This window comes from Andrena cerasifolii, chromosome 8, assembly GCF_050908995.1.
Source record: "Andrena cerasifolii isolate SP2316 chromosome 8, iyAndCera1_principal, whole genome shotgun sequence".
Lineage (NCBI taxonomy): Eukaryota > Metazoa > Arthropoda > Insecta > Hymenoptera > Andrenidae > Andrena > Andrena cerasifolii.
The window spans coordinates 9446221-9460245 of NC_135125.1; the positions used below are offsets into that span (position 1 = coordinate 9446221).

Below are 14025 nucleotides of genomic sequence, written 5' to 3' on the forward strand. Positions count from 1 at the left end.
GAGGTATTCTGAATTTTAGCTTCGAAGGCATCCTCGATTCTCTCTCCGAAGACGTTACTTAGTGCCACCTCTTTCGACATCATGTTTTCCTGTTACAAAGCCCAATTTTGTGCATTCTGAAAATTTATGCCAGATTTTGGCCCAGGTATCAGGAGAACATGAAGCGAAAAGAGGTATTCTGAATTTCAGCTTCGAAGGCATCCTCGATTCTCTCTCCGGAGACATTACTTTGTGCCATCTCTTTCGACGGCATGTTCTCCTGTTACAAAGCCCAATTTTGTGCATTCTGAAAATTTATGCCAGATTTTGGCCCAGGTATCAGGAGAACATGAAGCGAAAAGAGGTATTCTGAATTTCAGCTTCGAAGGCATCCTCGATTCTCTCTCCGAAGACTTTACTTAGTGCCATCTCTTTCGAAGGCATGTTCTCCTGTTACAAAGCCCAATTTTGTGCATTCTGAAAATTTATGCCAGATTTTGGCCCAGGTATCAGGAGAACATGAAGCGAAAAGAGGTATTCTGAATTTCAGCTTCGAAGGCATCCTCGATTCTCTCTCCGAAGATTTTACTTAGTGCCACCTCTTTCGACATCATGTTCTCCTGTTACAAAGCCCAATTTTGTGCATTCTGAAAATTTTTGCCAGATTTTGGCCCAGGTATCAGGAGAACATGAAGCGAAAAGAGGTATTCTGAATTTCAGCTTCGAAGGCATCCTCGATTCTCTCTCCGAAGATTTTACTTAGTGCCACCTCTTTCGACATCATGTTCTCCTGTTACAAAGCCCAATTTTGTGCATTCTGAAAATTTTTGCCAGATTTTGGCCCAGGTATCAGGAGAACATGAAGCGAAAAGAGGTATTCTGAATTTCAGCTTCGAAGGCATCCTCGATTCTCTCTCCGGAGACATTACTTTGTGCCATCTCTTTCGACGGCATGTTCTCCTGTTACAAAGCCCAATTTTGTGCATTCTGAAAATTTATGCCAGATTTTGGCCCAGGTATCAGGAGAACATGAAGCGAAAAGAGGTATTCTGAATTTCAGCTTCGAAGGCATCCTCGATTCTCTCTCCGGAGACATTACTTTGTGCCATCTCTTTCGACGGCATGTTCTCCTGTTACAAAGCCCAATTTTGTTCATTCTGAAAATTTATGCCAGATTTTGGCCCAGGTGTCAGGAGAACATGATGCGAAAAGAGGTATTCTGAATTTCAGCTTCGAAGGCATCCTCGATTCTCTCTCCGGAGACATTACTTTGTGCCATCTCTTTCGAAGGCATGTTCTCCTGTTACAAAGCCCAATTTTGTGCATTCTGAAAATTTATGCCAGATTTTGGCCCAGGTATCAGGAGAACATGAAGCGAAAAGAGGTATTCTGAATTTCAGCTTCGAAGGCATCCTCGATTCTCTCTCCGAAGACTTTACTTAGTGCCACCTCTTTCGACGGCATGTTCTCCTGTTACAAAGCCCAGTTTTGTGCATTCTGAAAATTTTTGCCAGATTTTGGCCCAGGTATCAGGAGAACATGAAGCGAAAAGAGCTATTCTGAATTTCAGCTTCGAAGGCATCCTCGATTCTCTCTCCGAAGACGTTACTTAGTGCCACCTCTTTCGACATCATGTTCTCCTGTTACAAAGCCCAATTTTGTGCGTTCTGAAATTTTTGGCCAGATTTTGGCCCAGGTATCAGGAGAACATGAAGCGAAAAGAGGTATTCTGAATTTCAGTTTCAAAGGCGTCACCTTTAAAGTTGCGAATCGAAGCTGCAAACGTTTGGAATTTGGATAGGAATATGTAAAAGGTATTTCTAAATAATAATACAGTTCTTTTCAAGTTTTTCCCACTTTATTTGCAGAAAAGGCTTTTACAGTGTTACAATAAATTAATATAAGTATGTAGAAATGAATGCTGATTAATATTGTATTATTATTAAGTATAAAATATATAATTTCACTTCATTTTAGGTATAAAATCACTATCAGCTTTCCATCATTTGTCTCACTTAAAGTTCCTCAATCCTGTCTACCGAGAAATGTTCCCAAGGTTAATCTGTAACAAGAAGAAAATATTTTTAGCAATCTGATTTGTCTATTATAGAAAATACAACAAATAGATTTGTCTATTATAGAAAATACAACTAATTTCAGGCAAAACATATAAAGAATATAATTATCTTCCTAATTTAAGACAATTCCCCTTTATTTCATGTAAAATACATCTCAACGCTGTACAATTCTACTAACATATCAGTAAAGTACATAGGAAATGTATAATATATTAGTAACTTGAAAAATATTTTTAGTAACTTGACTTGTCTATTATTGAACATGGGGAAATGTTACAACAGTTTGTCACGTATGAAAATATATTAGTAAAGGGAATAATGCGCTCCAAAATTCTGTGTCTCTTCCTTAAACAGTCACTGTCTCGAAACATCTGCGCCACTTCTCGCTCTTTGATTTGCCCTCCGGAGACGTTACTGGATAAAAATAGTCTTGGAAAAATGTAACAATAAATAAAAAAAATTTAAAGTGTTCCTATATCTACCGCGAATTACTTTTTTATTCCTGTTACTTTAAAAATAAATATAATATTGAAGTGAGATTATTTCCAGTATTATTCCTTTCATTCATTTTTATATAATATCATTCAGTATAGTATGTCCTCCTCTGTACTTGGTTACAATAGCATGTCCAACTTCCAAGCATTATTGTCGAGTTATTATTATAATTTTGCAGATTCTAACTTATACTACTAATTACATACTTTCAGTGATACCTATATTACAATAATGCAAAAAGTATTTATGTAATTATAAAGTACCATTGAATGTTTGAACCTGTTATTCTCAAAAACGCTAAAAGTGGACATACATATGTGTGCACTAATTGTAAGCCATCGATGTACAATAGGAAATTTTTTTTTAATGTAGGTTAGTCCGTTGTTGTTCTAACTGCCTGAATTACTATGACATATATACGACAGCGATTTCAAGTGATGTATATGTAACGATAAAAGTGTTAATTTAGTAAATGTATACAATTCCCAGCAGTTCCTATGTCAATGTATGCCTCAAATGAATATAACCTAACCTACAATCGTCCGAAAATGCATACATTGACTCCATCATGCTTTTATTGTGGCTCGTATATCCAGCTATCGCTTCAGTTTTGCTATGAATCCACGTTGGCAGTCCTCCCGAGTAGGCGCCATCTCGTATCTACTACCTCAACTAAATTTATCACGTGACATATATAATCGCCAATATGGCGGAACTCTGATTTGGGAATGTAGTCACGATTTTTCGTTTTTCGTTCTTATATGAGCAGATTTTGGTCTGGGAGAGGTCTCATTCGAAAGAAGAAGATTCAATGCGGAGCGCTCTGCTCACCGTTTGAGTCACAAAACTCTTTTAGTGACCTAAAAATGCTTGGATTCTGTGGGTATATTTTGTCGACTTTTGCTTTACTTTGGACACTGATATTATTACATATCAACACAATCTCGTTGAACCATGAGCAGAGCGCTCCGCATTGAACCTTCCTCTAATAAAGGATACCGAATGCTTAAGCATTTGCTTAAGAATAAGTAGCGACTATGAATACCGGCCTTAGTGCTCTACTCCTATGCGAGTGGACCACCCATGCCATTTATCTATGTAAAAAGAATTAGGTTAAATAAGTTATTTAAATGATATTACTTGTTTAAAGGCACAATGAACTTATCGAGAGGTACTACGACATTTCAAAAGTGACTATTTATATAGATATACATTAGTGCCTATTAGAATCAATTTAGTCAATTCAGTCACTTATGCATTGCTATGAATGTCCATGAATTAAACTCGTATTATTCGAATCTTCGAACAACAAATAAAGATGAATTCTTTTCAATGACCTTCCATGTATTATTACAATATTTTACGCGACTCTTTATTTTTAATAATGCTTTATCTACGACAATACCAAATTCAGGCGGCCAGCCACAAAGTATAAATACAATTCAAATTTCCATCTCTGCTTTTTAACTGCCGCCACGACGTCGCAGCGCGCTGCGAAAGCACCCACCGAAATCGGCAGCGACGTCTATCTATCAAGCATATTATTTATCTATGTTACAAATTCTACGATACATCTAATCATAGTATGCCATTAATGTTGTGACGTGTTATATTTTTTTAACTAAACAATCAGCGAGGATTGATCACGAAGATTGGCTGAGAACGTACAAATACCTTAGGTAAATTTGATCAGTGTCAATCGCACCGCCCTATTTGTCACGATACTTACCATGCTCGTAAGTCGAGGAGGTTATACACATATCCCTTAGTTTGTTCCATGATTTTAGGAGCTCGTGAAGATACCACTTAATCGCATAAACGATCCTCCGTAACGTCGTGAAAAGGATATTTACGCAATTAATCAACACGAATCTCACGTTTCATTCCGATCTTAAGTTATCGTTTAGCATAAAAAGAAAAGTCCGATCGAGGTGTTATCTGAGAAGTCTTATATTGCAACAACCTTGAGTTCGTTGGAACGATCGCTTTTAATGATTCCGTGGATCGATTAATCCCTTCAATTACGAAATCACGATTTCATACGTTGATCATTGCGTACCGAAAGCATCTGACAAGTAATCTTCCTCTGTGATTACCTGCCCCCGTGTATTTGAGCATGCCGAATATAACACGCTCCGCTGCGATGTAAATTTATTCATTTCCTCCTTATCTATTTAAAAAACTGTTTCCAATAACGCACACTTGAAATTGTACTCCCTGTGTCATTAATACTACAATTTTAAAGTGTAATCAACCGTCCCATGTACTCGGGAGTTTGTTACTGTTCTCTGTCGAGTAAACTCAGTTGTTAATCTCTATTCTTCATTTTGTATTTATGATTTGTAGCGTCGCCACTTTGTCATGGATTTTTCATTTGATTGTTTAGAGATATCTTGTTTCGGAAAGCGTTGTGTAGCGTCAGGCATAAACTATGGATTGTAGAAGGTGTTGGTGGTTTTCCTGATTAAAAGATTTTTGCAGGAAGTAAGATGATGCAAGATGAGCATCTCGGTGGTCCAGCGAGACGAAATGTTTTCAGTCAAGCGATAGGAAGAATATCACAGGTTCGTAATTTCTATATTCCAAGATCCCTTTTGCACGTAATTCGTCGCGAGCGAATGGTACAGAATAAACTACTCCTAGCCACTTCCCCGATCATTGTAATCTGTTACCGTGCCTGTGTTGCAGGTATATCAAACATATTTGGATCTGTGGACGCCCCATGTAATATCTAGATGGACAGTCGCATTATTCCTATTATTCCTTTTTATTCTGCGTATATTTCTTTCACAAGTAAGTCACGAACGCTTGAGAATTAACTGACGTCGAATGGCAGAGAATATCGGAAGTAATATCGTGCTCTTCTGCTTCCAGGGATGGTACATCGTCACGTACGCGTTAGGAATTTATCATTTGAATTTATTTATAGCATTCCTCACTCCTAAAATCGATCCAGCAATGGATTTTGATGGTGAGTATTTAGGGCTTCATCTAGGACTTCGTTATCGAATTCCAGATTGAAGAGCTGTTGCTTTATATGAATCGAATGGTGGAGTGTGTCGCTGTTATTTTCGAAATACCTGTTCAATAGAAGTTTGTTCGCAGATGGAGATGGACCAGAATTACCCACAAGATCTAACGAGGAATTTAGGCCATTTATTAGAAGGTTGCCCGAATTTAAATTCTGGTATTCTGTGATGAAATCGACGGTCATAGCTATGATATGCACTGTGTTCGATTGTTTCAATATACCAGTATTCTGGCCCATACTCGTTATGTACTTCATAACATTGTTTTGCATTACTATGAAGCGTCAAATAAAGGTAAGTCATCGTGTTCCAATCTACGGCGCTATATTTCTACTGTGCTATTCATTTAGGCCAGTGATTCCCAACCTGTAGGTCGCGAAGTTTTTTCCGCGGGGTCGCCACGAGTCTTGGGGTTTCTTAAATTATATTCTGAAATACCTAGTTTTAATTTGTCTTCTTTACCTTGTATGGGGGGTCGCAGGTTTTTTGAATATTATAAAAGGGGATCGCGACTCGAAACAAGGTTGGGAGACACTGATTTAGACCGATTGGATCGAGCTAGAGAACATAAAAATGTAGAATTAAATGATTTAAGGAGTGTAATAATTCTTACATAATTGGTGACAATCCGCAGCAAAGAATAATTTAATTTTCTGCTAATTTACAGCATATGATCAAATACAAATACCTGCCCTTCACTCACGGGAAACCAAAGTACCAGAACCACGAGGATACTTCGAGGTTAATACCTTCAAAGTGAATAGGTGTGAAGTATGTTTGGCGATGGAGGTGCATAAACGTGTAGATTTCTATTTTCCCCAGTACCGTGCGGGAAACAACACATCCTTGAAATATCGAAAGCAGTCAGATTCATTTCTTTCAATGACATTCACGTACGAATAAGATCATTCGCCTTGTACAAGAGAAGGTTTAATCTACGAACGGTGTAATGCTAAAGTATAATGTTGTATGGTATTTAAACTGAATTGTCGTAATATATTTGTATCATAAAACTTGTACAAAGTATTGTTTAGGTCTTACATAAACGTGGACACAGTAACAATATGGACAGTACGCAGTTGTTAATGTAATATTAAATTATCCACTGAATGTAAAGAAGAAGAAGAGAAAAGAAAAAAAAGAATAATGATAATTCATATACATAAGATTCGTAATATAATCGCTATTTCATTTCGTAATCTCGTAGTAGTACCGTTTTCGTTCTCTCTGGATGCTTTTTGTTCCGTTTTTACGAACATTCCATGTATAAGATTACGCTTCTTGATGTACTTCTGATGCAGTCCTTGTCAAGTTAGAATTTTACGAGAAGTTTACTTTCGATTCCATTTTATTTCGCTCGACGAAGTCGTAGTAACAATTAAAAATCATGGCTGCTAGTCTCCTTTTCAGTGACACACACACACATACACACACGCACGTACACGCTGTATAACGACTTAGTTTGATAGAAATCTCTGCTGAAAAGGAAATCAAGAGTTGTCCAGGTGCTCGTAGCATTTAATCGGTTCTGCTGAACGAATCTAGTGCCGCGGAGCAATTTAGTTCAATTTAGTCTTGAAATGAAACTGTTTTTTATATCAGCATCGCGCGAGTATATTCGGGTGGATGCATTTTATCGGAGATAGGTTTATTGAATGGTAAAGTTGTTCGATAAACAACATTCACGGGTTGCTGACGCAGAGTAAAATAAATATTAGGTCCTAGTACTATCGGGGGGTGACGTAAAAGTCCAAAGATCATCTTTCACGCGGCACCTTATGCGATATCTACTCGATAAAACAATGTTAACTTTTATTTGCCAATGGAACTAAATGTTTTCTTTCGTAACATAAGAAGTCGTACCAAGTATCTTTTTTTTTGGTACTCTTTGATTTGCTTCTCATTTTTCTGACCATGTAACCATCTCGAGGAGTCTTTAAACTTCCGACTGATCGACTTATGTTGCACACTTTAATCTGTATAAAATACGAGTTCCTCCGATTATATCCGAACGCAAAAAATAAAGTTTTATGTCATCAGGTACGCTTTCTACGGTCTTTCACCTTGTAGTTACTAACAGTAGTCTCTTCTGGATCTTTGAACGAAACTTGAAGCCCCGGGTAATCGAGCCCGCGCGTTACACCTGTTTTTTCTATTTGTCTATTTCCTTTCCGTTACCAAACATATTCCAAAGACAGCTTGCTGATTAGTCGAAATTTGTTCTTTGAACTTAGCATCGACCATTGTAAAGCACTCTAGACTCTGTAGGTATACGCGCACACAAGAACCGCACACGCAAATCTGTGTAACAAAGTTTATAAACTTTAATATATGTAAAATAGAGTAAAACTTAAAGCTTAGCGATATGTACACGACTTGGGGGAGCACGACGCCCACAGTCTAACGGAAGCGATTGTTAACACGTATTTACAATATATTTTCGATACTTAATAAAGCTGCTCGTGATTGCAACGAAGTCGAAATAAAAGTCTGAACATTCAACAGTTTCTCACTGTGCGAGTACTCACTCTCTGAAACGGCGATCGAATGCTTTATTTCGGGCAATTTATTCGCTCTTCTTGATTACCATTTTCTTTCTCTTCGTTCAACACGACGAAACGAACGGAGATACTTAACAGCGGTTAAATAATTAGCGAGTACGTTTACAAGGAGTGTTTCTTTCGCGTGCAAATATTCCGTTTGTTTCATTAGTGCGCACACATGTTTTTTTTTCTTCTGTTTATAGTAATCTCACATCGACCAATGTTCAAGAGTTTTCTTTTCACACAACGAAGGGAATTAATTCCTACGCTTATAATACCGTTTAATTTTTCTCCTCGATCGCAAACAGTACTGGGTAAAATAACAGATTATCGCACAACTTTGAGCGTGATTTTTCGAAACGAAAGTTACATTTAACAACAGGCAGAAAGATTCCGAGCCACTGTAACGCAGATTAACAGCAATAAAGTCTGTGGTGGATACAATTTTTACCCAGTACGGATTGCAAACTTCACGTTCGCCATCGTACACAAGAATATATATTTCTTTTATATTTAAACCCTCGGCAGATACGACGGGAACTTTTTAAACTTTCCACGGTGCCCAGCCCAAAGTATTTTATTCAACTTACTACGGTCCCAGATCAGTGATCTACAAAAGCAAAAGTTAATCCTCTCAGTTCCCAGTTTTTTCGGTCAGCTAAATCTGCTAAATACTAGATAAGTAATAATCTATAATAACGAAATAGATAAAGCAGGAACATATCTATAAAAGAGAACTATCGTAGGAAAGGAATTAACAGAGGATTACTTCCTCTATCTCTCTGATATGGAAGATCCCCCTACTGACAGTAATGCAGTTAACAATTTAAAAATATTAAAAGCAAAGCCCTCACGTGTCCCTCGATTTGAATCAACTTCGTTTTCCTTGGTTCACGCAAACCTCGCGCCAGAAAAATACGAGCAATCCCCGTCGTACCTGGTGACGGTTAATTCTTAAGTTCAGCATACTTATAACATACTTATTCGACATTCTTGAACTGTTCAAGAACGGTGACCGAAAACGTCTCATACTGTTTCTCTTCTCTTTTTTACAGGAGTCCGCTTTTGGAAATTTGAGTGGCGTCGTAGCGCGTTCGAACAGAGATCGATGGTCCCTGGGTACGAACGCTGTGTCTAAAAGCGAAAGAAAAACGAAAAGAGACAAAGGGGTGAAGAGACGGATGAGAGCGAAGGGTGGGCGTGAATGGACGGGAGTGAATGGAAGAACGAAAGGGTCGTTCGTTTCTTTCTCCTTTCTCTCGATTCGATGCGCATATGGCAACTCCAAATAAACTTGTTGAATCATTGTCGTACATCCAACGATTCTTGCAACCCCTCTGAACCATCCCCAAGCGAGTCGGCCGTTTACCGTTTAAATGAAGCGAAGGGGCGGGGGGGGGGGGGAGAGGGGTGGGTGGGTGGTTTGTCGGCGAGAGTTTTTTTTTTCTCGATTTTACTCGTTCAGATCCTCCGAGATCGCCTTCTTCGATTTATCTAGGAACGTGGCCGTTGTGTTTAAACCTATCACGGTGGTGGTGGTCGTTTCACTTACCGAGGAGTCCCTTTTCCTGTACGGAAGCGACGGCGGACAGTACAATCTGAAAATCACAAGATTCAGACCTCTGACGGCTGACCATTGTCGCGCGCCCGTTTAACGATAGACAAGAAGCTCTCCTTACTTCGGGGGGGGGGCGACTTAGATATGTCTAAATGCGAGGATTAATAAAATAGCAACTAGGTAACTTTCCTGAAAATTCAACTGGGTTAACATGGGGCGACACACCGTGCCTCCCGTTTCTACGGTTAAGCGTAGCCGCAGTTGCGAATGGCATAAGACTATGGTAGTTAAACAGAGGGATGAAATACCTTATACTCTCTGTTCTCGAGCGGGGTGACCAATTGTTATAATACCTTCTTTCGGTATCCAGGTCGCGAGCGGTCGTCCATCTTACTACGTGGTGTTTCACCGTGTTCTGAACCTCGGTGTTCAAGAAACAATAAAATAGCGCGACGAACAGGCCCTGAAAGACATGGGATTAGCAGCGATAATAATGGAGGAAAGACAGCGGAGTGGCATCGCAGAGTTAGATATTGTATGGTAGAGAATCGGCTTGAAAGGGACCGAATGTACATAGGGAATGTAATTATCCCACGTTTAAGGGGTGAAGCGGCCTCTTTCAGATCAAAACCGCTCGTTTTGCAAGCAATGAACAAATGTCAGAAGGGAGGGTGGTAATAGAGAATGGAACTTACGACAGGCACCAAGTATTTTGAATGCAGAGTAAGACAAATTACCCGACGATTATTCAAGTAACAAATTCAGAGAAACGATAGTTCACATTTAAATCCCTTATTCTGCACCCTTCGCTTATATTTCACGTGCCAACAAACCCAGCATCGATATTTAACGAACCCATTTAGCACTCATTTTCTACCCTTTTCTCGCCACCGGAATTCACCCTGGTACCCTTATGTTAGCAGGAAACACTGATGGCCAGGGAATAAGCCGCTGGGAGCTTCGGGGGATGGATTTGAAAGAGGAAAAGGCGTGTCTGTGTTTCGTCAATGGGGGAGGTAGCAACGTACATATACATATACTACTAGCGATGAAGCGAGCAGCCTTTGGGAAGTTGCTCGCGGAAAGTTCGCTCTCGTAACGAGATACTTCAACCAGTTGCATTACCTGGGAAGAAAGTAACACGGCACGAGTGTAGGAGAATGCATTAGCAACCTGACCCTCGGTGGGCCCTGTCAGCACCAGCACGTAAGTCACTCCGAGGAGCGGTATCAGCACCAGCAGAGCCTTGCTCGCCTTTCGATATTGCTGCGTCTCCGCGTTCGTCGTCGACCAGAGCTTTGTTATCAGCACCTGCGGCACAGAATCGTCCTCGAGTTACGGGGCCACTGCCAGGGGAGGAGGTCTGCTAGATTTCGCTGCAAGCGTTCTGGGCTCGCGAGGGCGACGATGAGGAGGGATCATTATCAAAGGGTGACGTTAATTAAGAGGGAACCCTATTTTGTGGGCTAAAAGTAATTTTTTTTTAAGAAACTCGCGATTCAATTCATCTAGAAGGGTCTAGTCAGAGTTGGGCAAAGTGTAATCTAATTTTAAATTACAAATTACGATTAAAATGTGGGCCCCAGCACCAACAAAAAAGAATAAAACCTAAATTCAGATGAATCGAATCGCCCGTTTCTTAAAAAAATCCCACATTTTGCTGTGTTTTTAGCCCAAAAAATAAGATTCCCTCTTAAACGCTACAAATTCTTGTAAATTGTTATCGTCTGCTAGAAATAAAAATAAAAGTGTCCTTTAGCGTTAATTACCCCTTTCATTCTCCTGTCGAAAAGCATCCCTTGCAAGAAACATCTGTGCCATTAAGACTTGTCGTTTTAAGTATCGAATCGGTATGACCTAGTATAATAAACCGTATCTGTGATTTAGATATTCAATTACTGTTAAAATTCAGACATGACTTAGTACAGCTATTTGCAAGAGGATGGAGTAGCTCGTTGGTAGATTCCGAGGGCGATTTTCGCGATCGCGGAGCGAGTTGCTTGGTTTCAGAGAAGTTTTACGCGGTATATAATTGACTTGCCGACCTATTGCACGGTTTAATTTCCTCCCTTATGGGAACGAGTGTTCGTTGCATTAGCTCCAAGACCTTCCACCGTTATTGGTAATTTTACTTGTAAAGGCGTACGCGGCCGCTGTCGATAATGAGATCGCTGCGTACTCACCCACATTATCATGAAAAGGAACGCCACGTTCACGCCGAGCACCAGTATGGCCGGGCCCTGATAAAACCAGTCGTAAGGGTGCGACACCATCCAGGGACAGTGCTTCCCTAGAGGGACTTCCTGCGAACCGCGTGCACATTTATTACTGCCTGCTGTTCCGCCTGGATCTAGGCCAACTTTACGACTACCGTAAACATCGACATTGCTCCGTAATACGCGACTGTCGACGCGCGGCACGACAGTGATTCTTAAGTGGGACGACTGTCATCCAACCGAGACTTCCCGCCGGATCGATCAATTATAGCGCGGACGAACATCAACCGGCTGCTCGAGGACATCTTCCGAGTTCCAAATTGTATTGGCTGGGACTCCTCGGTTTATTGGGTTTTCCGGAGAGCTCCCTGCATCGGGTAGCGTTACGCGAAGGGATTAGATTAGTGGGTAATTTCAGGTTTGGACTTTTGTGGATCGAAGCGGCTGGATGTTTTTAATAGATTTTTTGGAATAATTATTTTAAATTAATAGACTCGCTGGAGGAAGCTGGTGATGTAGCGGAGAATTATAAATGAGAGTAAGAATCATTGGGAACTGATTATAAATGGAGGTTTTGAGAAGTGGAAGGCAATATCAGGGCAAAGCCAAAGACACTTTTACTAAACCACTCTACAATCCACCTAGTGTGACGCCACTTATAAACTAGATATGTAGATAAAAAAAATATTTCATTACTCTACGCGATAGTAATAAACATTGTGTAAAAGGAAAAGTCTGTGCTGGCTTTCATCTCCTTGTAATTAATTCGCAACAAATACTTGATTTCGATCGATTCCACTGCCTAGTCCCCACGCTTCGGCGACGATATGCCAGTGATTACTACTTAATGAACTCGAGTAGCCAGTTGATCTCGCCTATCATCGTCATTTCAACTATCAACTCAGTGAAACTGAGAGAATTCAGCACGATTCCCTTTAACGAATTTGTAATCAGACCAGATTTACCAGATGTACCAATCTCCCATAGCCCCCTCTAACTACCCTTAACGCAAGATCATTAACTGATCATCAAAGAAATCAAAGCTCCTGCTACCAAAGTCTAAAATCCACATACCCATCCCACCAGAATCAACCCGACATCAAGGAACGCGGTGATCTACGAAATCCCGAACGTCCAGAACGAAATTAAAAGGTCGCGCGTCTGCGTACGTTGAAAAAGAGATCTGCCAGTATCTGAGGCACGCTTAACTGACGTTTCCCTATCCGCGTATCGATTAAACAGCAAGCGTCGAACGGGTTGCCTGCTCCAGTCTACCGATCGGCAGCCTAGCAATCTACCCCTACTGATCTATCCCGTTCGGCCCAACGGCGCGAATTGATCTCGGGAATTCTTTCGCCTGATCACGCTTTCCCTACACGCCTACAGTTCCCTGGCGCGTTAGCAACGATCCCGGCTCCAGACACCGGCGGTATTTCCCGATACATCCGCCTGTAAGCTACGCGGCGGTGGTAGGGGAATATGGCCACTGTACTCCGGCAATTTCGATGCCAGCTATTCCGAGAGGCTGCCCTCGCGCGTGGTGGAGGCGCGGATGAATCTACGCGCCAGCTATTTTCCCGTGTTTTCCTTGGCGGCGCTCGTTCATATACGATGTTTGCGCAGATCACGGGACAGACAGCCTGAACACACACCGCCGTTCCGTAGCTACAGAGCAGCTGTGCTCCCTTACCTGGTTCGCCTTCGTCAGGATCCCCTGATCGAGCGACTTCGCGATACCCCACATGGTGATAAAGAGAAACGGCATACCTGAAATTAAATCGATACGATGCTCTGTATACACTGGGTGCCCCGCTCTGCTTTTACGATCAAAACTCTTGGATATTCTCGTTGCCTCCGATTAGCTTCGATTCGTTTTGCCCCTGATTTCTTAAATGAAGACGACGGATTATAATGTTCGTAAACCTCTTACTGATTCATCGAAGGCAACGGAGACACTCCAAGTGATCGTGAAACGTGGCACACCTTGCGTACAGGATGTTGCAGAAAGAGGAAGCTGAAGAATTTTGTTCTTAACAACTATGTAATAGAGGCACTGATAAATCCTGTTATTATAAGCAATAATATACCATACTGTATATAAAAATAAATCAGTAAGAGGTACAAGAA

The 14025-nt window shown here is 40.6% G+C and overlaps 2 protein-coding genes and 1 long non-coding RNA gene across 16 annotated transcripts in view; 1 reads left to right on the forward strand and 2 right to left on the reverse strand.

The window, feature by feature from the left end:
* Positions 1-1815: 1815 nt before the first annotated feature.
* Positions 1816-3083, reverse strand: LOC143372352 (uncharacterized). The gene is made up of 2 exons (XR_013086288.1): positions 2816-3083; positions 1816-2041 (listed from the first exon to the last, which is right to left on the reverse strand). It is a non-coding gene; the product is annotated as an uncharacterized LOC143372352 (long non-coding RNA).
* A 991-nt stretch (positions 3084-4074) lies between these two features.
* LOC143371976 (protein RER1) lies at positions 4075-10630 on the forward strand. Of its 5 annotated transcripts, none has more exons than XM_076817733.1 (7): positions 4075-4231; positions 5034-5116; positions 5241-5345; positions 5427-5523; positions 5658-5875; positions 6249-6322; positions 10606-10630. In XM_076817733.1, exons 2-7 carry the CDS (start codon positions 5042-5044, stop codon positions 10613-10615), a joined length of 579 nt encoding a protein of 192 aa, XP_076673848.1. In that variant the 5' UTR covers positions 4075-4231; positions 5034-5041; the 3' UTR covers positions 10616-10630. The 5 variants fall into 5 exon arrangements, with proteins under 5 accessions (XP_076673848.1, XP_076673847.1, XP_076673844.1 ...); XM_076817732.1 differs by lacking the exon at positions 10606-10630 and adding an exon at positions 9180-9437 and having other exon boundaries at positions 6249-6345; XM_076817729.1 differs by lacking the exon at positions 10606-10630 and adding an exon at positions 9180-9437.
* Positions 6557-14025, reverse strand: part of Dh44-r1 (Diuretic hormone 44 receptor 1) — a 67813-nt gene continuing 60344 nt past the window's right edge. For 3 of the 10 annotated variants that reach the window (XM_076817682.1, XM_076817673.1, XM_076817681.1), the window contains 4 exons: positions 13589-13665; positions 11866-11985; positions 10808-10993; positions 9579-10145 (listed from right to left, as the gene is read on the reverse strand). In XM_076817682.1, coding sequence (XP_076673797.1) covers positions 9831-10145; positions 10808-10993; positions 11866-11985; positions 13589-13665 — 698 coding nt within the window. In that variant the 3' untranslated portion in view covers positions 9579-9830. Of the gene's footprint in view, positions 10146-10807; positions 10994-11865; positions 11986-13588; positions 13666-14025 lie in introns of all 10 variants that reach the window. The other 7 variants (XM_076817676.1, XM_076817674.1, XM_076817677.1 and 4 more) reach the window with 7 other exon arrangements.